The sequence below is a fragment of the Giraffa tippelskirchi genome, chromosome 4 (genome assembly GCF_054371585.1).
Source record: "Giraffa tippelskirchi isolate mGirTip1 chromosome 4, T2T-mGirTip1v1.2.pri, whole genome shotgun sequence".
NCBI lineage: Eukaryota > Metazoa > Chordata > Mammalia > Artiodactyla > Giraffidae > Giraffa > Giraffa tippelskirchi.
The window spans coordinates 13986042-14012150 of NC_137278.1; the positions used below are offsets into that span (position 1 = coordinate 13986042).

The 26109-nt window shown below is 53.4% G+C and overlaps 1 protein-coding gene across 11 annotated transcripts in view; it reads right to left on the minus strand.

Moving 5' to 3' along the window:
- DAB2IP (DAB2 interacting protein) overlaps positions 1 to 26109 on the minus strand; it is a 208807-nt gene that overhangs the window by 175026 nt on the left and 7672 nt on the right. For 4 of the 11 annotated variants that reach the window (XR_014081864.1, XM_081588784.1, XM_081588779.1 and 1 more), the window contains exon 1: positions 7732 to 8231. The exons of 6 other annotated variants lie outside the window; for them this stretch is intronic. Coding sequence is in view for 4 of the 5 variants with exons in the window: in XM_081588784.1 (XP_081444910.1) it covers positions 7732 to 7834 (103 nt within the window). In the remaining variant the exon portion in view is untranslated. Of the gene's footprint in view, positions 1 to 7731; positions 8426 to 26109 lie in introns of those variants that run through there. One more of the 11 variants, XM_081588780.1, reaches the window with a different exon arrangement.

Consider the following 26109-nt stretch of genomic DNA (forward strand, 5'->3'; position numbering starts at 1 on the left):
GGGGAATTGGCTCATTTATCCATTCATTTACCCCCACGCTCCCATCCGACCCTCTCTGAGGAGGTGGGGCCTAGGACGGCCTAGATAAGAGTCAGCTCTAAGGCACCGGTGCTAGGATGCTCGGTCCAGGGGTAGAGGAAGGGGTGGAGACCGGTGAACGGAGAAAACAAAAGTGAGCAGGACGCTCAGTAACAAGGGCACGCTGGGAGCGACAGGACTTCAAGGGCCCTTGCTGGCTTCTAAAGGCAAGGGACTTGGGCAGCATCTGAACCTAAAGCCAAACCATCACCAATCTCGCTTCTCTCCCTCCAGCACCGTCAGCATCCCTTGGACCTTACTCCAAGATGGGTCTTTAATAATCACTGTGACCTACAAGGAGATGGAGACTTCTTACTTGGGGACACAGAGCTCCTCCCTGGTCTTGCGGCTGAGCTATGTGGGTGTTAACCAAAGTCTGTTCCCCTCGGGCCCACCTTGCCCACCCTCCCACCACCTAAGACCATGCTCAGCAAACGATGCTAGCAGGGAAGCAAGAGTTTTGAAGGAAAAAAGCCTCATTCTGAATGGGGATCCATCATCATGGAGACCCCCCCTCCTGGTTCAATGACCCTTGCTAAACACAAAGATAGTCAGTCTCTGCAGCCCTAGAAAAGTCACGAGATCCCTGGGTGCCTCTGGAACCATGTCTCTGAGCCCCCAACACAATCTGCAGAACCTCGCAGACACTTTGGAAATATTTGACAAACTCTTCTGAGTTCTAGAGAATCAGGTGCATCTTGGCTACACTCCTCTGAGACCTGCAGTTCAGCCTGCAGGTGGGGGAGCTGACAAGGTACCCTTTTCAGGCCTGGTTTCGGGCCTCTCTGTCTTTGATGCCACAAAGCCAGAATAGACTTTCTTAAACAGCAGATCAAGAATGAGCCAAAGGAGGCAGAAAAGCCTCTCCAAAAAGCCTCTGTGCATCTCTCGGCTGGAGCCGGCTTAGCCCAGAGCACAGACAGACAGGACCCCCACCTGTTTGCACCAGGGAGTAGGATGCAGGCAAAAGCTCTGAGCCAAGAGCGTAAAAACCAAGCCCAATTACAAGCCAGTGTCCGACTCTACAAGGCTTTACGAGCATTTACCAGACCAAGAAAGGCCCTCGTAGAGCCCCACCCACTCCGTGGGCACCCAGATGAGAGATAGAGCTGGGCCTTGCCCTCAAGAAGTTCAGAACCCATCTCAGGAGACAGACAAGCTGATGACAATGTGTAAAGCAAGGCAGCTGATAAGACCTGCAAGCTAGGACTGCACAGGGGGAGGGCCACCCCTTAGTGATGAGACCGAGTGGAAGTGACATTTGTGCCAGACCCCGAGGGGCAGTTAGAATTTGGGCAATGAAGCAGTGGCCGAAAGAGAAGACCATACAGGAGTCACAGACGGAGACCGGGAAGCAGACAGCTTGAAGAACAGAGGGAGAAGAGGCAGGGAGGGAAGCTGGAGTGGGTGTGGAGACTTGATAGCCAGGCCAGGGGTTACGGGTTTGATCTCGTGGGTGGGGGACAGGGATCCGCTCCCAGGAAGGGAAGAAGACGCACGATGGAGGAGAAGCTGAGGGCAGGAGGCTGGCAGAGGCTGCAATTGACAAGGGCCTGCTTTAGGAAGCCAGAATGCGGGGGGCCGGCCCTGGGCATGGAGAGCAGGCAATTGGAAACCCCTCAGTCCCAACACAGACTCCAGCTGAGAGGGGCTGGACTCAAGGGAAGGCTGGGGATGCCCTATGGAGAGACGGTGGTGGCTCAGGAGGAGAAGAGACTATGACGTTCTTAGGGACTTTCCTAGTGGCCCAGTGCTTAAGACGCTGCGTTTCCAATGCAGGGGGCGTGGGTTCGATCCCTGGTCGGGGAACTAAGATCCCATGTGCCCTGTGTCACAGCCAAAAAAAAGAGAGAGAGACTATGACCTTCTCTTGGTCTCTCGGCCAAGGTTGTCCTGGGCTGAGAGAGGGGTGCTGCTGGATCAATCTCAGAGCCCCGTGCTCCCCCTTAGCCCCCATCCGCAACCCCCAGTCATTCCCACCATCACCCTCCTGCGTTGTTCAGAGTCAGCCACCTCACCCAGCCCTGGGCATCTTCCTGCTGCCCCACTCCCAGCTCAGCTCCCTGAAGACCCTGGACACTGAGCCCACAAAACCCCTTTTAACTGGTTTCATAACAAGCCCCAGTGCAGCACTCTGCCCTCCAACCCCACCCAACAACTCACCCATGCCCTGAGCCCATCATGAACAATCCCCAAGTCTGCTCCCAGAAATACAGAAAAAAAGTGTAACCTGTGAATGTCAAGGTTGGGAGGAATCTTAGAGGTCCAGCTAAACACACCCCCACCCACCCATCACAGACAAGGAAACCAAAGTTTTAAGGGATGATCAGCCCTACCCAGGATCACACAGCCCCATGGTGGCCCAAAGACTCTGGCACCAAAGTCCCAAACAGGTGGGGCAGAAAATAATGAGGCATGGGATACAGTGCAGAAAACACCTGTGCTATGGTCAAGGAGCCTGGGTTCAAGTTCTGACCTTTACCACCTCCGCCCCCACACACACAGACATGAGAGCTTTGGACCTGTCACTGCAGCTTCCTGGACTCTAATGACCTCGTCCATAAAATGCGTGTTTACTAATTCAGTGTTTTCAGGAGATCAAAAAGGATCAAGTGGAACAAGGGCTCTGTGTACAGCAGAGCTAGGAGGCTGGGACAGGGACTTGGCCAAGGCCCAGGCAGGCAGTTCCTTAACCCCTCACCTCTCCCAGCCCCAGACCTGTCCAGCCAGCAGCAGGTCAGCTGTTTCCCCAGACTTGCCCACCGGCCAGCAGAGTAGCCCTCCAGGGGAAAGGATGGATCTCCAGTGAATTTAAAACACCAATGCAAAAAAATAAAATAAAATAAAACACCAATGCAGGGCTTTTCCAGGGGCCCAGTGATTAAGACGCTGTGTTTCCAAAGCAGGGGGTGGAAGTTCAATCCCTGGTCTGGGAACTAAGGTCTCAGATCCCACAGAGTGTGGCCAAAGAAAATTTTTTAATTAAAATAAAAAAAAATCAATGCACAAATGGCAGGCCCCCCCAACCCCCCTCCTCCAGAAGTTAGAGCACAGCATCTCCTCTCTGGGAGATCAGAGGCCATCGAGGGGCTGTGGAGGAGGAAGGGTGTGTGTGTGGAGTAGGTCCTATCCACCTGTCCAGGGTCCCCACCACCCAGGCTGAGAAATCTGCGCACCTGGGCTTCATCCAACATATCCCAATCCTTCTAGAAAGCAGAGGCTCGATGTCTGGAGGGATGGGGGTGGGAGTGGGGCTGGGAATGGCACTCAGGGCCTCCTGGGAGCCAAAGGCACAAGGCTATGCACATCCACTGTGGCGGGAGAGGCCTTATCAGGGTACTTCTGTCCTCCGAGAGCCTGTTCCATAATGTGTGACATCCACCTAGGAGACTTCCACAGCCCTTCACAGAGAACAGTCATCTTCCCCACTCCCCGCCCCAGTGGGTATAACATCATGTCCCAGGAAGGGAAAGTAACCAGCTCAAGGGAGTGAAGCCAAGACGCGAATTCAGGGGACTTCCTTGGCGGTCCAATGGCTAAGACTCCGTGATCCCAATGCAGGGGGCTGTGGTTTGATCTCTGGTCAGGGAACTAGATTCCCGGTGCCGCAACTAAGGAAAACTTGCATCCCGCAAAAAAGAGATCGAAGATCCCACGTGCCTCAACTAAGACCCAATGCAGACAAATAAATAATAATTAATTTTTTAAAAAAGGCTTGAATTCAGATCTCTTGAAAGCCATACCCCACATTCTCTCCCTAAGTATACCTTAGTGCTGTGGTTCTCAAACTGTGGTGTGTTCAAGAATGGTCTTGGGAATTTTAAACAGTGCAGATTCCTGGATCTGGAGTAGAGGTGACAGATCTGCATTTTTAACAGGGACCTCAGGAGAGTTAAAAGACGCTAGGAGATCAAACCAGTCAATTCTAAAGGAAGTAAACTGTGAATATTCATTTTGAAGGTCTGATGCTGAAGCTGAAGCTCCAATACTTTGGCCACCTGATTCAAAGAGCTGACTCATTGGAAAAGACCCTGACACTGGGAAAGATTGAGGGTAGGAGGAGAAGGGGACGACAGAGGATGAGATGGTTGGATGGCATCACCGACTCAATGGGCATGAGTTAGAGCAAACTCTGGGAAATGGTGAAGGACAGGGAAGCCTGGCGTGCTGCAGTCCATGGGGTCGCGAAGAGTTGGACACGACTGAGCAACTGAACAACAGCAACAAGCAGGTGAGTGGGAGAAAAGCACTGCCAGCAAACACCACAGACCGAGACACACACACACACACACACACAACCACACACACACACATTTGTGGGCACACAGGCAGCACAGGACAGAAGTAGTAGCGGAGGCATGGGTTCTAAAGGCAGATGCTGGCTTTGGGATGTAGCCCAGCTCCTTATGGGTTGTGTGATCTTGAGTGGATCTCTTAACCTCTCTAAATATGTTTCTTCATTTGCAAAATGAGGATAAGAAAAGAATCCACCTCATAGGGCTGTCTTATATGGAAATAGTACGTGTAAAGTGCCCAGTACTGGGTCCAGCATATAACAAACACTCAATAAATGGTGTTGTGATCATTGGCAGATTCAGTTCGGTGTGTTGAACGCCTCCAGGAAGGAACAGAATGCAGGCACCAGGGGACCACAGTGAATAATTGAGCCAATAAGAGATGCCTGAAGGGTTGTACTAGAACCAGTGGGTAGAAGTAACAGGGACACAGACTTCTACTCCAAACCGGAAGAATTTTTGAACAGACTGGAGTTGCCCAATTATGAAACCAGCTGCCTGGTGGGCTGCCACTCAAGGAGCCCAGCAAAAAAGACTAGATGCTCACCAGGTGGAGATGCAGCTTGGAGAAAGCAGAATGGGGATGGAGCAGGTGGATGCTCTTGAAGGTGACTTTGGCCAGATTCTGCATGTCAACCCCTCTCCCCATGTGCTGGTTAATTAGTGCATTTGCACTTCCCTGACATTTACAACCGCTACCACCAAGCATTCAAGAAGGGTGGGAGGAGATTGTGGTAGACAGAAGGCCTCATATCTTCCAAACAATTCATGACAAGGATGAGGATGGATGGGGCTGTCTTAAACCTGAGGCCTACAAACCCACTGAAATCATATGCTTTGGGAGGGGGATATGTATCTGTGTACTTTTCTCAAAAGGACTAGCTAAGAGCAGCTGGTCCACACTGACTTTTGAGAGAAGTGGAAACTGAGTCACAAAGGATCTGGGTCACTCTGGCAGCAAGAAGGCCCAAGTTCCAGGACGCAGACTGGCAATCCAAAGCTGTTGTCCTTTAAGTCAGATGCCTTCCATGCCTAAACTCACAAAAGCCTCACCACACCCTCCAGGAGTGAAACTTTGAGCTCAGAGAGGTTAGGAAACCAGCTGGAGGACGCACAGAGGATGAATGGCCAGGCTGGGGTCTGAACCCAGGTTCTCTGGGATCCAAAGCCTGTGTCTGGTATGTTTTTTTAACTCTCAAGTGGACCATCTCAGGTCAAGAGAAAAGAAAGGCATTTGGCTTTGACATTGAGAAGCAATAATGATGATCATTAAAAAAGATGACCCTCATAGGTGACAAGTGACCTACCTAGTCATCCTCAATCAAAATTAAATTCAAATCAAAATTAATTTCTCCCTTACATAGAAGAGAGCAGGAGAGGAGGAGCACAGTATCCATAAGACTCAAGCCAGACAGCGTGACACCTGGAGAGAACGGACCATTCAGAAACCAGAAAGGCCCACAGTGATTCCCACCAGGCTGGGGACTGGATCCGAGATGGCTTTGGTCCCTATTCCCACTCTGCTTGCTCAAGATGTTTTCTGGAGGGTGGGGTTCCAAGGCAGCCCAGGAAACAGAAAAGAGATCTCACTTCAATAACTCCGCCCCCCCCCCCGGAAAACTGAGGAGTGGCAACTGGTGAACCAAACAATACCCCGAACTTGGGTGCCCCGGGGTGCCTGGCTCTGGGCAGAGAGGAGTGGCTGCCCAGTCATCAGCTTCCAGAGGGGAACTGAAGAAAGGCCGAGATTTGGGGCGACCACTTGGAAGCGTTGGGGATGGGAGGCTGCAGAAAACCCTCAGTCAACCCCCGCCAGCTGGGGTGCTTTCCTTGCAACACCCCTTATTAACACCGCGGGTTACTCTCCTAAGGACCCAGCGGTCTAGGAAGGTGCACGAAAAGTTTATAAAGAGTCAACGCACCACGACGAAAGGTCCTCGCGGCATAGGGGGCTGTAGCGTAGAAGAGGGGTAGGAAAAGCAAAGTGGCAGCCCACTCCTCAGTCAGGCACCAGTACACCGCCCATCAGGGTCCTCGGATCCCTTCCAAGCCCCGATCCCTCTAGGACCCCGGAAAGCCGCCTCACACCGACTCGGGGCTGCCTAGCTCTTACCTCTACTCGCCGGCCTGGGCGCTGGGCTCTGCCATCCCAAAGGCACGGGAGCCCGAGCAGCGCAGAGTGGAGTCTCGAGGTGGCGAGGTCGCGGAGTCTTGGAGCCCAGGAAAGTTTCCGTAGCGTCGGTGCGGCCGAGAGGAGCGGAGCCGGCCAGGCAGGCGGCGGGCCCCGCGGTAGCGCGCTCCGGCCGGCCCCGCGCCTCCGTCTGCACCGCGGTGCTCCGACTCCCTGGCTCCCCCGGCCACTCAGCGGGCCCAGCCCCGCCAATCGCAGGCCCCGCCACCCGCAGCTCCGCCCGCCCGGCCGCGACCCAGCGGAGGAGGGGAGGGGAGGGGCGGGGGCGCACCTGTTTGGCCAGTCGACCCCTCTACTACCACCCGCCAGGGCCGGACTGGGCAGGGCCGATCCCCCCTCCGCTCTCTGCACACGCCTCCAGTCCCCACTTTGGCCCCGGATCTCGGCCGGGCCACATGCCCCCTCCCATCCCACACCACCTCGCACCCGCGACCTGGGTCTGGCCACACCCCCTACTCCCCTCCCTGGGCTCAGGCTAGCCTGCGGAGGCCCTCTGTGCGGCCGGTGTTCCCGGGAATTAATCTCAGCTTTAGCCCGAGAACCATGCGGATACCAGACTGAGGAGTGGGCTGCGACCACCCCTTTCACTCTTCACCCTCCTCTCCCGCAAGAATCTTCGCGCCTCCGTTCACCCCTTAAACTTTACTGTGCGCCTCCCTTCGATCATCACCCGCAGTGGCCGTGGACTGATGCTAGGTCCAGCGGTCCGGGAGAGGCGGGGTGGGGTTGGGGGTGGGGTGGTGTCACAGGGAAGGCACGTCCAGCCCTCCCACCAACAAATTCTCAACCCCATCAGAGTTGGGGCAAACATCTCCAGAATGTGCTTGCGATTCGTTTCGACAGGTTCCCCAACTTCTCTCGGGGTCACAGTCAAATTTAAAGCGGAACGGTTTCAGTGTCCCACTTTCCAGATAGGAAGACTGAGGCCAAAAGGAGGGAAGAGCTTTTCGAACGTGGTGGCGAGACTGAGACATTTTTCAAATCAAAGGTGAGTTTGCAGAGAGCGCCTGATTCTTCTCCCCAAGCCCTGCTCGAGTTCAGACGCCTGTGTTCGCCACCCCCTCCCCTCCCCGCCCCTCGTGCCGCGGATCCGGGTAGAGAAAGAAAGAGGCGCCAACAAGTGTCTGGGAAGAGCGAGGGGCGCGCCGGCAGCCGGCCCGGCCTTACCTCGGCAGCAAAGCGTGTCCTTGCAAAGGGCGCCGGCGGGAGGCCCCAGCAGCGGCAGGGAGGCCCAGGCGAGCGTGTAGGAGGCCGCGCCGCCGGCTCCCATCCCGGACGGCTTCGGCAGCTCCTCGGTCCGCGGGCCTTCCACCGTCCGCAGCACCTGTAGGGACAGCGCTGTGCCCCGGGGCCTCGGCCTCGGCTTCGGGGGTGGGACCTGGGCCAGGCCCTGGGGTGGGGACTCCTGGTTCGGGGCTCCCCGGGCTCCTGGGACTGTCGCGGCCGGGCTGCCGGCGAGCGCAGGTCGCGCTGGGCAGGGCGCTATTTTTAGCAAGAGCTGCCCTCCCAGTTGGACAGACAGAACCAGTTAATTCGACAGCTCGGGAAAGGCCTTCACCGGGAGCTCCCCAGAACGGCAGCCGCGGCTCGGCTGAAAGCTGATCCTTCGCATTCCTGCCTCGGGAGGCGGGAGGGCGGGAGGAAGCCTCTAATTCCTGGGAGAAGCCAGCGTCCTCTCCGAAGGCGGCTCCCGGGTCCCAAGGGCACGCCCAGGGACAGGGCTCTCTACTAGATCGACTCCGAACCCCCGCCGGTCTTCCTTCCTGCAGACTCCAGGCCTCAGACTTCCCGAGAAATGCCCACCCGAGGTCTCACTCTCCCTACTGGTCTCCAGTACTGGGAAGAGCCTCCCGGAAGTGGGATTTGGCGGGAGCACTCACACACACACATCACTCAGGATCGACTTGCTGAAAGAAGGAAGGAAAAGTGAAAATTATGCCCCACATGAGCTGAGCTGGAGGATCAGGTAGAGTTCTTCAGAGCCTGGGCAAAATGGGATGGATGGATAGACAGGGTGCTTCCACAATCCTACAAGAACACCTTCTGGCTGTGCGACCTTGGCAGATCTTCACCTCTGTACCTCAGTTTCCTCTTCTGCATAAGGGGAGCCCAAGAGATTGAGTGTGAGAAGGTCTTTGCAAAAAAAGCATGATGTGGATGTTTATGTAATGAATGGTGAGAGAGACATACGAATGAGTAAGACATGGATCTGCTTGGGGGAAGCCACTAGCTCTCTGAATTCAAGGAGGTGCTAAGGGTCTAAAAAGGTACAACTAGGCTGTATAAGATTAGCCCAGGGATAGATAAATAGGCCAATGGGCTAGAATAGAGGCTGCAAACATAGACACATGTATGGAACTTCATCTGTGGCACAGTGTACTTCAAGCCACTGGGGAAAGGGTGGACTTTTCTATAAATGTTTTTTTATGGAGCGATTGGACGTCTATGTTGGTAGAAAATTAGATGGAATCCTTACCTCACACCATGCATAAAGCAAGATCAATTCCAGGTGGATTAAAAACTTAAATGCAAAAACTTTTTAGTAGGGAAAGATTTCTTAAAGATTCAAAAAGCACAACCTATCAAGAAAAAGATACATTTAATTAAAGAGCATAACTTCTGTTTATCAAAAGAAGAAGTTATCATGTGAAACGTGATAACTAGAGATCTACAAATCAGTTTTCAAAAGAGACAAGAGAAAACTGAACCAAAAACATAAACAGGCAATTCTAAGAAGGGGAAACATGAATGTCTAATATCAAGAGATTCAGCCTCACTCAATCAAGAAAATGCAAAATAGAACCACAGGAAGTGCCATTTCACACTGGTGAGACTGGCAAAAAGCAAAGGGGAGGACGGCAGAAAGTGTTGATGAGATGTTGTAGAGCACAGACAACTCTGATACACTGCTGGTAGAGGGGAATGAATACCACCTCCCTGGAGAACAATTTGACAGTACCTAGAAATGATGCTCAAACCCCAGTGACCCAGAGACTTGGCTTCTGGGATGAATCTGGAGAATTTCTTGCTCACTGCAACCACATTATCCTAGTAAGGAATCTAAAACAGCCTCATCAGTGGACAAAATGCTTAAACAAATTGTAGACAGGGCAGTGAAAGTCTACACTGCAGTTAAAATGACTAGAAATTCCTTGATGAATCATCATAAGTGGGGGAATAGGAAGCAAGTTGCAGAAAATCGAGTTGTGTAATTCACTCATGTAGAGTTCTAAAACATTAAAAACAAAATGATACTCTCTGTTGCTAGGAATGCATGTATGTGCTAAAAGTATAAGGAAATTCAGATGAATGACACAGAAACCATTCAGGAAGTGTTTACCTCTTGGGGACGAGGGAGATGTGAAGGATGACGGGAAAAGCCATCACCTAGATTGGTAAGATTTTATTTCTTGATCTGAGTGAAGAGGAACAGGTGGTTCTTTGACTTTTCAGAACATTTTCAAAGATACAGAGCAAGCATGATGATATAAAATATAAAATCCACTCTGGCTCTGAACTTCAGTTTCCTTATTTAAGTGACGCGGTCATCATGTCTGTGAAGTGCTCAACACAAAGCCTAACTCACCGTGACGTGCTCAGTAAAGCTTAAGAACACGAATAGCCTGCCTCCCAGTCTCCACTGGGACCCTTCACACCCTAGTTCCAGCCAGCTGAGACTCCTTCACCCAAGTATCACCATGCAATCAGGTCTCCCAAACCCCCAACCTCTGACATGCCTTCATAAACTGTTCACTGTTCCTGAAGTTCCAAGTCCTCCCCCATCTCTGCTGGGACAAGGTCTGTTTCTCCTATTACAATCCAGCTCTGGGCGTTTCAGGGCTCCCAGGCAGAGGGTTCCCATGCCACGCACGCACCCACCCACCCACGTGCCCCACTATCCTTGTTAATCACATCATGGATTGTTGCTCCTGTATATGGATCCGTCTCCTTTAGCTGACTGTGAATTCCTCAGGGTTATTATCCCTGTCTAAGCGACCACTGCAGCCCTCCCACCCAGACTCAGAAACATCTGTTGAATGTTACCAGGGGTAAGTGGATCCAGATACTCAGAAATAAAAGAGGTCATGCTAAACTCTCAGAAGGAAAGCAATCCAAATATATAGATTGACTGCTTGGTCTTCATGGAGCATCCTTGAAGGTATTGTGACTTTTGGGGTCAGAGAGGGTTCACATCCAGGCTGAGCCATTTGCCAGCTGTGCTATTACATCCCTCTGAGCTCAGTTTCTGCACAACCAGGATAGGACTAGCGCTTATTGCAAGGGGTTCTTGCAAAGATTCAGTGAGATGTCGTTGTTCAGTTGCTTAGTCGTGTCCAACTCTTTGCAACCCCAAGGACTGCAGCACGCCAGGCTCCGCTTTCCTCTACTATCTCACCAAGTTTGCTCAAATTCATGTTCATTGAGCCGGTGATGCTATTTGACCATCTCATCCTCTGCTGCTCCCCCTTCTCCTCCTGCCCTCAATCTTTCCCAGCATCAGAGTCTTTTCCAATAAGTCAGCTCTTTGCATCAGGTGGCCGAAGTATTGGAGCTTCAGCTTCAGCATCAGTCCTTCCAGTAAATATTCGGGGTTGATTTCACTTAAAACTGACCGAGGTAATAGAGGCCAAATGCATGGCCCCAATTTTGGAACAGGTAGTGATTATGGGAATATTGACCAAGAAGGAGATGTTTGGAGGGGAGGGTAGAAGGGACCCAGTTTGGTTCCTAGGAAAGTGGGGAGCTGGTAAAAGAAATGCGTGGTTGATGTTCTCCAGTTCTGAACAAAAACATGCATCTGGAGGCTGATCCAGAAGATGGAAGAGTCAGACGTATGCTCTGAGTCAGTGCTTCGCGTGGTCCTCCCTCCTATCCTTTGTCCTACCTCTGGGTATGGGTCTGTGCAGCATTTCAGAACCACACACCCCCTCCCTGGCCCCCCACATCCAGTCTGACCCCCTCCAATCTGTTTTCACACGTAGCCCAGGGATCCCAATCTGGACCTGTCTTTTCCTTGCCAGCTTCCATCTGTAGGGGCAACGGAGCCTGTAGCACCTTCCCCAGGGACGCGTCTAAGGCGATTTACCAAATGTGTCTTTACTCTGTATGCAAAACCCACATATGTCCACTTGTCGGGAGCTTCCATCAAGGCAAAGTACAGGCTGGCAGATTGTTTATAGTCCAGACTCCGGAAGATGAGTTGGCCGGTGTTACATGTTGTACAAGCAAACAAATATATGAAGTCAACAGGACTATGTAGTCACCGGAAAAGAGCAATGCTGTGCATTTCATGGGTTCAGATGAGATTTTCTGAACTAATGAGCTGATCCTCTTTGATCCAGATCACACTAGACAATATCATGTTATCCTGATGACATGGACGTTAGCCGTTGTTGGCACTCAGTCCCATGAAAATGGCCACATGAGGCAGGAATCCCACCTGGTTTAAGGTCTACCATCCTGGTGCTTCTCAGGGAGGTCACTGATGACCTCCTTGATGGTGACTCCAAAAGACACTTGTCTATCTTGATCTCACCTGACCTCTTGGGCAGACTTCACCCTCTGGTCCCTTCCATCTCACCACCCTCTCCCAGCCTTTCTCCTAGCTCTTTGGTCACATCTTCCTCTCCTTGGTTGCCTCATGTTACTAGGCTACAAAAGCTGCAGTTGGAAATTGTCTGCTTCCCTCTTATCCTTCCAGACTCTCTTTCATGGGCAATTTCAACTGCATCCAGGCCCCTGGCTTCAACTGCTGTCCTTGTGCTGGTGATTTCCAAATGGTTATTTCCAGGCTAGTCCAGGTACTGGCTGTCATCTCTGGCCTGAACTTCAGAAAGAACTGAACTGGTTCCCTTCCTCTACCTGGGCCTCTCCCCATTGCCCCCTCCCTACAAGTCTGCCCTCTGAGGTTTTTAAAGCTCAGATCCAATCCTGTCCATCACCATCCCACCCCTGCTTGGAAGCTTTCAGTGATTTCTCGATGCCTTCATGTGGCCTACTGGGCCCAGGGTGGTCCGGCCCTGCTCTCTCCTCCATCCTCTCTCTTTGCCGTCTCCCCTCTCCCTCTCCGCCTTCAGCCCCCGAGTCAGCTTCCAGGTCCCCAAATATGCGATGTTCCTTCCCATTATGCAGCCTTTACACACCCAAGGCTCCCCACTCTGGACCACTTTCCTCTGTCCCTTCCCATCCTGGCCTCGGTTATTTCTTCCCATGGCAGCCTTGGTTCCCCAGCCCCAGGGAAGCCTTTTCAGGTTCTGCATACTATATTCCATGGCACAAGTCACTGTCCTTCATGGTATTTATTGCAGTTGGTGACTGTACCTCCATTATGTGACCACTGGATGAATGTATCGCCCTCCCAGGGCCGGATGCCCCTGAGCACAGGGATCACACCTGGTTTTATTCATTATTGTATCCCTCCGTAGCTCAGCTGGTAAAGAATCCACCTGCAATGCAGGAGACCCGGGTTCGATCCCTGGGTTGGGAAGATCCCCTGGAGAAGACAAAGGCTACCCACTCCAGTATTCTGGTCTGGAGAATTCCATGAACTGTATAGTCCATGGGGTCACAAAGAGTCAGACACAACTGAGCAACTTTCACTCACTCCCCACCTCTAGCAAAGGCCTTGGCACATAGTAGGTGCTCCATGAGTGTTTGTTGAATGAATGAGTGAACCCAAGCCTGCTTGTACACCTCCAACACTGGACTCTGTTTGTCATTGTTGGGCACTGTTCATTGTCATAAATTTCTACACCACTGCATACTGATACGTACACAAGTGGGAGTGCTTTGCCAGGTGCTTTGTGTATTCACTTGATTAATTTTCACAGCCACCTCTGAGGATGCTCAGAGAGTTTAAGCAACTGGCAGAACATCACACTGCATGGAAATACAACGCCTGTCCTTGAACTCATGTCTGTCTGTCTCCAAATCTCCATAGGCTTCCCTGATGGCTCAGTGGTAAAGAATCCACTTGCAATGCAGGAGACATAAGAGATGCAGGTTCAATCCCTGGGTCAGGCAGATCTCCTGGAGGAGGAAATGGCAATCTGCTCTATTATTCTTGCCTGACAAATCCCATGGACAGAGGAGCCCAGCGGGCTACACCTCCAAAGGGCTGCAAAGCAAGCTGAGCACACAGAGCCGATAAGGCCACACCACCGTTTTCTAGTTGAGCAAACTAACCAAGGACAATTGTTTACTGGGGTGATGGGACCTCACTCGATGATGGAAGTGAGATTCAAAACCACAGAGACTGAGGTATCGCTAGAATGAATACCCAGGTCCACAGGCACCCCCAGGGCAAGGATGGCATGAATGGAGAGGGAGAGAAGGGAGCAGAGCAAAGCTCTGATCCAGTGTGTGCAGGGCCCTGAGGGTCACGGAAGATTAATAGTAAAACGTGCAAACCTCGCTTCCAGCTCAGAGGTGTTTGCAAATCAAATATGCAGAAAGAATGCAGCTGCAGTCAGACACTGAATTACACTGAACAGGAGGAGTTCTGGTTCCCAGGACAAGCCTGTCTGGGGAGTGGGGTGGGTGCAGCCCTGCCTGAGTTTAATCAGCCCTCAATGCTTTGATTCTGCCTTTACAGTTTCCTCACACCCGCCCCTGCGGATCTCAGATTCCCTGAGTGCCAGAGTCCATATCACTGGGTCTCCCTCTGTGCCCAGCTCTGGGCTTGGTGCTGAGGGCACAGATCAACAGAACAGTGGGCTGCTCTCGTGTGCAGAGTAAGAGACAGGCAACAACACTGCCTGGGCCTGTGTAGCACCCCTGGGTGCTGAGCCCATGTGCTCATGACTGAGGCTGGTGAGTGACCGTGGGGGGCCTGATGCCAGCCTCATGGGCCAGAGGGGAGGCCAGGGGAAAGTCTTCCAGGATGACTTCTGCGAGTGTCTTGATGGAGCAGGGAGAGAAGTTAACCAGGTGGCCAGGAAACAGCTTCTACCAAAGCGTGGCTGTCTGAGCCGGCCTGGCCCAGCAAGAGAAGGGTTCTGATCAAGCAGCTGGGGTGGGGGGGGGAAGGGGGTGGGGCTGGGTCGGGGAGCCCCGAGTGCCACGCCCAGAAGCAGTGACTTCAGGCAGCTCCTGGGAGGTCTTAAGCAGGAGTTGTTCAGTCGCTCAGTGGTGTCCGACTCTTTGCAACCCCATGGACTGCAGCACACCGGGCTTCCCTGTCCTTCACCATCTCCCAGAGTTTGCTCAAACTCATGTCTATTAAGTAGGGGGCTGACAGCCAATGCTTGAATTTTACAAAAATCCCTCCATCTGGGGGAGGAAGGTAGATTTAAAGGGCGCAGCCTGGAGGCTGCAAAGAGCACAGTCAGAGGAGGGTTGACTGGGAGTAAGGAAACGGGGCAGACAGCTCTTCGGAGGGACTTGGCTGGAGGGAAGACAAGAGACTGGCGTGATTGCAAAGAGGAACGGTTTGGGTTGGGTGGGGGTGGATGCTATGATTTGTAACACACCCCCGCTTTGAGAAGAGAGGCCTCACTCCCCCAGGTGTGATGAGGCTGCTGCAAGAGGGCCCTCTTTGGGGGTGGCCTCTGCTGAAATGAGCCACCACCCTGGAGGTGATGTTCCTTCCCAGGGTGCCCTTCCTTCCTGTCTAGTGGCCAGTCACCGCAGGTACATAAACTCTCAGCCCCTTGACACTATTCAGGACAGTTCTGGAAGGCCAGCCCTGCTCTAGGGCCTTCCCAGCCCTCCATGGGGAGGCTGAGATCTGCACTTAAACTTGACTTCTCCCTCTCCTGCCTTGCCCAGGCCCTTCCACCAGCAGGCCCAGCTGGACCTCCTACACCCTAATATGTCTCAGAGCCTGCTGCCTGGGGAACCCACCCTGTGCCTAGGAGAACTTGTTCTGTATCCTGGCTGGCAGGAATGACCCAGAAGAGACTGTGACTTTGAAGCTGCCAGTGAGAAAGGTGAGCCGTACTCTAGGGAGCGGAGTACGGGTCTCCGAGCAGGGTCTCTGGAGCAGAGACCAACTCCTCCTGAGACAGAAGCGGATATTGGAGGCAATTTGGGGTGGGGAGAGTGTCAGGATCTAGACAGACAGGTCTTTTTTTTCTTTTCTTATGCAGTCAGATGTAAGGCTGGCTGCTGAGAGGAAAGATAGATATTAGAACAATGACATAAGAAAGTAACAATAATAGTGTCTGATAAATGTTGCCACAGCAGTAACTGGGAATGCGGGGCCTCAAAGGGTGCATAGGAGTTCACCAGGCTGCATGTCCAGCGGGGAAAGTCATACCAGCAAGAGGAAACATCTGGTGCCCAGAACCCAGCTGGGGATAGGATTGCCAGATGAAATACAAAACAGTCAATTAAATGTGACTTTCAAATAAACAATTAATAATATTTTAGTATGTGTCCTATGCTGTATTTGTGATATACTAAAAAATTATTTGTTATTTACCTCACCCCCTCCCTACCAGCAGCCCACGGAGGGGTCCCCCATGCTGTGGCCAAGGTACTTCTCAGAGTCCCCCTTATCCTGCCCTTGCTCAAACACCTGCCGTGGCTCCCCATTGTCCAACCATCAATTAGTCATTTGAGGCCCTCTCTTGTCTGATCTTCAGTAACTCTCCCAACCCCATCTCCCAGCCTTGAACACACCCGCCACACCCCCCACCACCGCTTTAATCTCCCACCTCTGGGGTTTTTGATCAGTTGTTTCTCTGCCTAGCCTACAGTTCCCTCCCCTGTGTACCATGTCCACACTTCCAGAAAGCCCTCAGACCCCTCTGGGTGGAAGGGAGTGGTCATCTCCTCTGGTTAATAGCAGTAGCACCTCTGGTGAGTCATTGCTCATCTCTGAGCTTCTGTTCCTTTGTCTCTAAAATGGGGACAATACTGCCTCTCTTAAGTGGCTAATGGGACAAGAGATTGTTCAGAAAACACCAGACACTCTCTCCAGTGTTGGCATTCCCCCTGCCCGTGCCTAGATCAGTGCCAGGGCACAAATGCACATGTGTGAATTGGATTAACAAAGTACCGAGCTTTCATCGTTTAAATTGCTTCTTGGAATTATCATGCCCACCAGTGGAACTTAGACAAATTCAAATTTTCGTATGAAGATGACCTGAAAAGAGACGGACAATGAAGTCACTGCCATCCTGACTGTGTAATGGCTTTCCTTCCCAATCAACAAGGAATCAAGCCAGCTCCCCAGAAAGGACCAGTTTTGGAACCAAGCGTGGCTCCCAATCTCTCCAGCTCGGAGCATGCAATATCCGCCACACACACTTCTGTCTCCAGCCCTTCCAATCCCAGACCACAAAAGGTGATTTCTTATAGCCATTAGCATAATTACCCGACTGCGACGCTATAGAGAAGCGATTAGATGAGCCTGTGATTTTTGCACAGTTATTTGTCTCAAGTAAGTCACCTGAAGTTCATCTGCCATCAGGATTCATAGCTGCATGCTCTAATCGCAGGGAATTATTTTGCTAATAACAGAGGTACCTTGATCTAATTTAGTTTTAATGCCAGGAGGTGCCCTCCTAGAATAATCAGCTCCAGGGCAATTCCAATTTCCAGGTTTGTTACATGTTCTGGAGAGAAGATTCGATTCAAGGAGGCTGAAGTTACTTCTTTATCACCCAAAGTCATCTAGGGGTGAAATGGAATCTACCTCTGCATGCTTGCAGAAAAATGTGGGGAGAGGCCCAGAGATAGGGAGCCAGAGAAAGGGAGGAGTAGGGGGGCTCCCAGATAAGAGGAACCACTGGAAGATACCACCAATGGGTGAGGACTGGGCTGAATTAGGACCACAAGGCATTCCCTGGGAGAACCTGAATTCTCCTTGCATCCATTCATTATCTTATTCCCTCTGGTATTCCATTTCTGGGATCTCTCCTCTGCAAGACCTCTGCTGTTACTTGAGCACAAATATTGATAACAAACCCTTAGGCAGCCCTATTCTTGGTGCTTTACACGTATTAACTCACTACATCCCAGGAGGCAGGCTGGTGCTACTCCTATTCCCATTTATGGATGGGAAAGCTGAGACAGAGAGGCTACAAAATTTGCCCCAATTCGCCCAGCTAGTAAAGGGCATAGGTGGGATGCAAACCTTAGACGGTGAACTTCCACAAGTTCACAGATAAGGAAGAATCTGAGCCTGCCAGGAATTGTTCAACCTTGACTCTGTGCTCTCATTTACTCCTCACAACAACTCTGGCACTGGGGGCCGGGGGAGTGTTGTGAGTCCCATTTTGTTGAGGAAGAAACTGAGTCCCAAGAGGGGGTTGACTTGGCCAAGGTCAACACAGTGAGTAAGTGGAGGCGTTGGGGCTTGAACCTTGAGATTCCAATTCTTTACCCAGTGCTACTCTGGCTAAAACCAGAACTCCGTGCAGTGTCTTTGAACAGCTCCAGACGCAGGCTGATATAATGTAGAATAAGTTCGCAGTAACAGGCCACCCAGCTCTGCTTCCCGCTTTGGGGAAGTTCCTCTTCCCTGTCTCCCACCCCTTGCCTCAGAAACCAAGTGTCCTTTGCTGTCATCCCACATTACCAAACAAAGCCTGAGTCCAGATTCCTGTTCATTCACTCATATGTTTATGCTTTCAGCAGAGGGCCCTGTGGTTCTGCGGTGGGAAGGGCCAGGAAATCCACACGGCCCTGTCATCGCACTCCTCTCTAAGCCTTCCCTGGTCTTATCTGCTCCAGAAGGAGGAGGGTTCTTTCTAAACTGCCTGAGCTACAGAACTTTCATTTCAAATGAAAAAAAAAATGTTAGGTAAACCTCACATTTTACACCAGGTGAAAGCGAGCTGCTCTGGGCAGAGCTGTGTTAGGGCAACTGGGGTCTCTCCTGTTTGGCACCCTCTGGGTATCTTCTCAGACACAGTTGGAAAACCACTGGCCTGGACAGAGTGTCTCAGCTCTGAGGTTATAACCAAGGAATCTGGGATCCGCTGATGGCTGGTGATACCCAAAATGCTGGGTGGGCCGCAAAATGCCCTCCTGAAAGCTCCCCACCCCTTGAACCCCTGTCCTGCCTTGTTGGTAGCATCAAGGGACAAATCAGAAAGGGGCCCCTCAGCAAAGCCAGACTGTGCCCAAGCCCCTGCCCCTCAGGGAAGCTTTCCAGGAGTCTCAGTGCAGAGAAATGTTCCCGGCTTCTCCCCGGAGACCCATGGGGTCAGTCTGTCCTGACACATCAGCCAGAAGGACAGGCTACTCCTCTCTCACCCCAGCTCTGCCCATTTGTTTCCTCTCTCGCTTTTCTAAAAACGTGTTCTTTTTAATCCCTCCCCGCTCCCTCCTTCCTTCAGCAGATGCTCACTATCACCAGCTTTCTGTTCTGGGGCCGAGGCTTCCAGGGGAATGGCCCGACTTTACACACAGAGTCAGCTGCACCCTGGAGTGACAGATGCCACCAGTGCCCCAGGCACTCAGTTGCTGGAGCTGGGAAGGCTTCCTGGAGGCTGTGGTGACCTAAGGGGCACCAACGCACGAACAGGAGTTAGAGCAGCACGGAAGCCACTGCCGGTGGGCAGGAGATGGGCATTCCAGGCTCAGAACAGAGGTGAATTTGGGAGCCATGGGAGGTGGGGTGAAATTGGTGTCCTGGAAGGGCTGACCAGGGGCTGTAGACTTGATCCTGAGGGTCACGGGGAGCCAGAGGAGCAATGAAGCAGGCCAGATAGGGAGGCCAGATGTACATTGTAGAAGCTCGTCTGGCTGCACACAGTTGAGGGAGTGTGTGCACACTTCCCTCCCCTTTGTCACCTTCCCACCCCCACCCTCCCTCAACATACTCCCCACATCCTGGGCTCCCTCAGAGACAGAGCACATGGACGGAAGGGAGGAGAGGCTTTGGGCTGTTCGGCCCTGGCCTGGCCCCTGGCCGGGAGGGCAGCCTTTGACCCCTTCACCCCCCTGGACCAAGGGTCAGGATGAGTTTTGATCCCATCGCCACAGGCTGGGATGCTTTGATTTCAGGGCCTGTTTGTGAACAAGAACTCACGCAGGTCAGCTTCCCCGCCCCCACCCAGCACCTTCTACCCAGATCCCAGCTCAGACAAGCCCCTGGCCCAGCCTAGCAGCCCCTCATGGCCTGATCACACCGAGATGGGAGAAGGGGAGGAGGTTTCTTCCCCAAACACAAGCTTTTTTTGTTCCACCACTCAGCTAGACCCTCAGCCCTGCACTGCCTTGGTGGAGGTTTTCCTGGCACTCTGGGAGCCAGGTCAGGGGAAGGGAGAGACGTGGAGAGGGCAGTGAGAGGCTGGCGACTGGGCTGGAGGACAGACAATTTCTGACAGCAGCTTTGGGCCCTGTCCCTCCCCTTCCTCGGCTTCTGCTTACTCTAGGACTGTGCTGTGTTGCTGTGCTTAGTCGCTCAGTTGTGTCTAACTCTTTGCGAGCCCATGGACTTCAGCCCACCAGGTTCCTCTGTCCATGCGGATTCTCCAGGTAAGAATACAGGAGTCGGTTGCCATGCTCTCCTCCAGGGGATCTTCCCAACCCAGGGATTGAACCCAGGTGTTCTGCATTGCAGGTGGATTCTTTACCAGCTGAGCCACCAGGGAAGCCCAAGAATACTGGAGTGGATAGCCTATCCCTTCTCCAGGGGATCTTCCCGAACCAAGAATTGAACCGGGGTCTCCTGCATTGCAGGCGGATTCTTCACAAGCTGAGTTACCAGAGCTTCTAGGACAGTGGTTCTTAATTGGAGGCAATTTTGTCCCACAGGGAACATTTTGCAATGTCTGGAGACATTTCTTGTGGTCATGACATGGCCTGGGGGTTGGGGGCAGATATGCTATTGGCACCTGGCGGGTAGAGGCCAGGGATGCTGCTAAACACCCGCCAATGCAGGTCAGTCCTCACAACAGAGTTCTCCGGCCCCACAGACCAGTAGTGCCCAGGTTGAGAAATATGGCCTGAGGGTACAGCCCCCTCACCATGTGTCCTCAGCTGTGACTCAGCCTTCCAGCCAGTCACCCCCCGCCCCCCCAGGCTTAGGCTGGACGACTCCAGACACTCATTTCCATCTCTGAACCCTTGCTCGGTCTGTTCCTGTTGCTGGAGTGTCCTCCCTGCTGACCTCTACTTACCGAAATCTCATTTCTTTCCAGCCCCTCTCACCTGTTGGGACCCTCCTCTGTGGCCTACACCAGCCCCCAACTTCTCCTGTACCCCATGCTGCCCCCTCCCAGTAGCCAGCTCTGACTCCCTCATCCCAATTCCTCCCTGCCCTGATTGGTGGCCACTGCCGGCTTTGGTCCTCAGTTTGCACAACTATGCAATGAGTGGGGGCTTCCCAGGTGGCGTTAGTGGTAAAGAACCTGCCTGCCAATGCGGACACATATGAGACCTGGGTTCAATCCCTGGGTCGGGAAGATCCCCTGGAGGAGAGCATGGCAACCCACTCCAGTATTCTTGCCTGGAGAATCCCATGGACAGAGGAGCCTGGCCGGCTACAGTCCATGGGGTTGCAAAGAGTCGGACACGACTGAAGTGACTTAATGCACACGGACACACACACACACACACACACACACACACATACATACACGCAATGGGCGGGCCAGGCGAGTAGAGACCCCAGGCTACTTCCCTTCTGCCTCTTCCTGGCACAGGAATAGGCAACTTGGGACTCAGCGCAGATTCACAGTGGGATACATAGTGGCTTCTGAGCCAGCAGGACCAGGGATCCAATCTTGCTCTGCCATTTCCTGGCAGTGTGACCAAGGGGCAAATTGTTAAACATCTCAAGGCCTCAGTTTCCCCCTCTGTAAGATGGGGGTAGGTTTTCCAGCAAAAGCTCTACGAGCTGTGTACTCTCCCTCCCATCCCTTGTTCCCTGTCTGGCTGGTTTAGGTTGAGGCTGAGGTTCCCACCAACCTGGCCATTCTCGGGTGGAGAACCATCTACTCTTGGGGCCAAGAAGAGCAGGATTAGATTGTCCTCTGACTTATTCCTAGAAGTTGAGCTCACACTGGGCTGCTGAGGACCTTGGGCAGGGAGACCTCTGAAGCCAGAGGTTTAGGAAACCAGAGGCTAAGTAGACCTGTTTAGGAAACCAGAGGCCCAGGAGAGCTGCTGCCCTCTTGGCTCTCGGCTCTCTTGGCCTCTCTCTTCCTCTGGGAGCTCTTCCCAGCTTCCCAACCCCCTACTTCTACTGGAAAAGGAGTTATTGTTGTTCAGTCACTATGTCATGCCTGACTCTTGCGACCCCACGGACTGTAGCCCACCAGGCTCCCCCATCCATGGGATTTCCCAGGCAAGAATACTGAAGTGGGTTGCCATTTCCTTCTCCAGGGGATCTTCCTGACCCAGGGATCGAACCCATGTCTCCTGCATCGCAGGCGACTTCTTTACCACTGAACCACAGGGAAAGGCCTAGGCTTCTCCTCCTGGGGCTATGACCTCCCGAGGTAGACAGTCACCCAAACTCAGCTAAGCTGGCTCAGAGGAGGGCGCTGAGAGGAGTAGAGGTGTGGTTTGGGTTCTTAGAAATTCAAGGGAAACAGCACAACTGCATCCCTCCCGTGCTAGGACCCATTCATGGCTCCCAGGGGTGCAGGAGGAAACCAAGCCCCTGAGCCTGGACCCCTAACCTCTCCAGGCTACTCCCCTACCCCTCTCATCTGGATTTGGGGGCCCAGCCTCACCGAATTGCTCAAAAGTCTCCAGTGGACCCATCCCCAGCCTGCTCCCTACCTCCTTCTGTAGGCCAAACCCTGGTTACTGTTAAGCTCAGCCTCTCCCCTGCCTACCTCCCCAGCCTGCCTGCCCTGGGCCATCATTGTAGCTTTAGGCCCCTGTCCTGAGCTCTTCCTTGAAGACAGGGACTCAGCCTTCTGTCTTCCTGGACCTCCCCAGGGCCTGGCAGCAAGCTAGCCTATAAGAAGTACTCAGCTTGAATTAAGAGAAGTAAACGTAGCACTACTGGAGAAGAACCTGCCTGCCAATGCAGGAGACTTAAGAGATGCAGTTTTGATCCCTGGGTCGGGAAGATCCCCTGAAGGAGGAAATGACAATCCACTCCAGTATTCTTGCCTGAGGAGTCACATGGACAGAGAACCTGGCAGGCTACAGTCCATGGGGTTGCTAGAGTTAGACACGACTGAAGCGACTTAGCACACACATACGCAAGCATGTGCAGAGAAAGAAGACCCCCAGGCTCCAGCGCCTTCCTCCCCCAGTTTCAGTGACTGCCCCTTAGAATCACCTGGTGGCGGGTGGAGGAGTGGAGGAAGGGAGGGGAGAAGTTTAACTATTCCAATGCCCAGGCCCGCCTCTAGACTGAAAAAGTGAAAAAAGTGTAAGTGAAAGTCGCTTAGTCATGTCCGACTCTTTGAGACCACATGGACTGTAGCCTGTCAGGTTCCTCTGTCCATGGAATTCTCCAGGCAAGAATACTGGAGTGGGTAGCTATTCCCTTCTCCAGGGGATCTTCCCAACCCAGGGCTCAAACCCCTCTAGACTAATTGAGTCCAAATCTCTAGGGGTGAGGCTGGTGCAATGCCAACCCGGAGGGATTAGAACCCTCCGGATGACCACAATCAGCCCATGTCTCCTCCCCCTTTCTGGGGGCAAGAGGACACCCCGGGAGAGTGAGCTCCGATGCTCTTTAATGCCCCCCATGTGTTGCACTGATCAGAGGAGCCCTTTATGGCTTATATGGGGTCATTCATTTAACAAAAATAAACAAAATGTGCTGGGGCTCAGGGATAGGCTGACACCCATGTGACAGGGAGCGGAGGAAGATGAGGGGTGCTGGGAGCACTTTGCAGAGAGTCCCCTGGCCTGGGGGGGTGGGGACTGGAGGCAGAGGGTAAGGCAGGAGGCCCGGGGTGGGGCTGGCTATGGAGGTGGGGTGGGGGGCGTGAACCAGGCCACAAATGGGGAGAGGTGGGGGGAGTTGGAGACACAGATGTGAGGAAGGGGTGGGGATTGTGGTGGGAGGGAGTCGTGGTTGGGCGTCTGGGTGGCTTGGCCACAGGAGGAAGAAGAGGAGCCTGTGCAGAAGACTGAGAAGGCCCAGAGAGGTGGGTGGGGAGGGGTGTGATGGTCACGTGCTTGCGGGTAGTGAAAGATGCAAACAGTCACAAACCCAATAATAACAGTAATAACCACCAACGTCCACTGAGGGTTAACTCTGCCTGAACGTTTCGAAGGACTGTTTTCTAAGTATTAACTGTTAACTCCTCCCTGTAACCTGTAGACAGGGCTGGCGTAATCAGCCCATCTCACAGACAGGGAAAACTGAAGCTGGGGGAAGTTAAGCAATTTTCCTGGAGCCACATACCGCCTGGTACGGGTCAGGGATCTGATGTAGACGGGCCGCCAGCAGAGGGAAACTGCCCTGAGCCACCCCTCTCAGCACCGCCCCCACCAGGGCCTCTCAGCCCAGAGGAGCAGCGAGCCAGTGCCCGTGGAGGACATCCTGCATTCAGGGCTCCACTGGTGGCCTTGGTCAAGCAGTCTGGAGCAAGAAATGGTGCAGAGAACAGTGTGGGAGTTGAGGGAGCTGCCCTGAGGGAGCTGAGCAGGCTGGGGACACTGAGGGGGTGAGATATGGAGTTGGAGAAGGGGCCTAGTGGAAGGACTGATCAGGGGGTCCCCAGGCAGGCAAAGGTAGGGGGATGCAGACCCCAGAGCCTTCTGTCCTCAACAGGGAGCTGAGGTAAGGAGTCAGAGCTGAAGCACCAACATTAGTGGGCCTGGGAGGGGCCTGGGGAAGCTTCCGGAGCTGGAGCCTCACCCTAGAGTCTGTGCAACTGAATGAGGCCAAGTGGGGGTGGGGGTGGGGGTAGGATGCTCTGTGGTGGGGGAGGGGGCAGGGTTGGAGCAGGCTGGCCCAGCAGGAGACAGGCGCTGTCCATTGTCTCCAAGTCAGAGGCAGAGTCTGGGAGAAGAGCCCCAGAAGCTAGAGAATAGGTACCCCGACTCAGTCCATCACAGAGCTGGCCAAAGGAAAGACTGAAGGGTCTCAGAGCAGACACTCTCCTAGGTGCCCTGGCTTCTAGGCCATGAAGTTAATACAGCCACTTGGTCAAGGACAGTCTCCCCAGAACAGAAGAGTCTCTACTCTCTCTTCCCAGGCAGGTGTGGGGGAGAGAGTTACCAGGCACCAGGAAGAAAACCAGGGACGGACCTGGGACAGCCCTGGAGGGCTCCTGAGTAAGACCCTGAATTTGGCAGCCTGGGCTTCAGGAGGCCAGAGCGCAAGGTGCCTCCCTCCAGGCCTGTCCGGCCGCCTCCTGGTTCAGCCTCACGCTGTGCTCTGGGTCCCCTCCCTCCACTGCCCTTGTTCTCCATGCCTCACATTCCATGTTAGCTAAGGCGGGGAAGGCCGTTTATCTGAGATTTGGGTCAAGGGAGAGAGAGAGTCCAGGGCAGAGGTGGGGTGGGGGCTGGGGAGCTGGCGGACAGGCACCCCAGCCATTTCAGGAACTGTGAGCCCTGAGCTGGCTTTTCTGGAGCCCAGCACCCTCCTCGTTCTGGTGCCGAGTCTGTGGCACCCCAGGGTGGGAGTGTGGGGCCCCCAGCCTCATAAGCTCACTGACAGCCAGCCGAGAGGCAGGCGCCCCATCCTATTGGTGAGGTGCTCGTGTCCTCTACACACGTTTCTGTGCATGTGCACACACATGCACACGCACACACACACGCACACACACAGAGGCACGCTGGGATGTAGGTCACCGGCTGGAATGCCTCGGGCCCGGGGTTGCAAAGACCCAGCCATCCAGACAGACACTTCCAGATTGGACAGAAATGTACCCTCCCCTTGCCTGCCTCCCCACTGCTTGCCTGTGTCAATCTGACCCGAAGCTCTCTAGGCTTCTGTTTGCTTTTCCCAGAATCTGCCTGGCTGAGACTGCAGGGAACCTGACTCCATCCAGCGGAGGGGGCGGGGTTCCTGGCCACCCTGGCATTGTCTCTGTGTGTCCATCATTATGGGGGGGTACGTGGAGTCTACAAGAGACAAGCGGGTGTGGCCCCTCCTTGAAATCTTCCAAGACATAGCCCGCGAGATGTCCTAGGACTAGAGGGGGTAATGACCAGGAGGGGACAGTCAAGGAAAGAATAGAGCAGCCTAAGCCGGGTTGATCAGGGCTGGCTTCCTGGAGGAGGTGGCAGAACCTTGGCTGGGGAGGTGAGTGAAGATTTCAGAAAGCCTAAAGAAAGGAAGTGGTATTGTTGCAGCTGGGAAAGCCCCAGACGCTGCCATCCTCCGCCCTGGAGCTGGCGCCTCTGTGGAGGTCACATCCGGAAAGACCATCACAGACTCTTCTACAGAAAACCTCTGGATGACCCTGCAGGCCCTTCAGACACAGCAAGCCCAGAACGTCACTCGCCCTCCCACCCAGAATCTGCTCTTCCACCCATGTCCCCCTCTCTGCGTGGACAGCAATATTCCTGCCACACAGGTCAGACACCAGGTCACCCAGCTCTCTTTCCTCACGCCACCCTCTCAGCCTCCAACTTTTCAGTCTGGTGCATGAAGCAGCTCACAGCTGAGAGGTGAAGACAGGCAGGGAAGCAAAGGCACTGTACTATCCTGTCAGCACA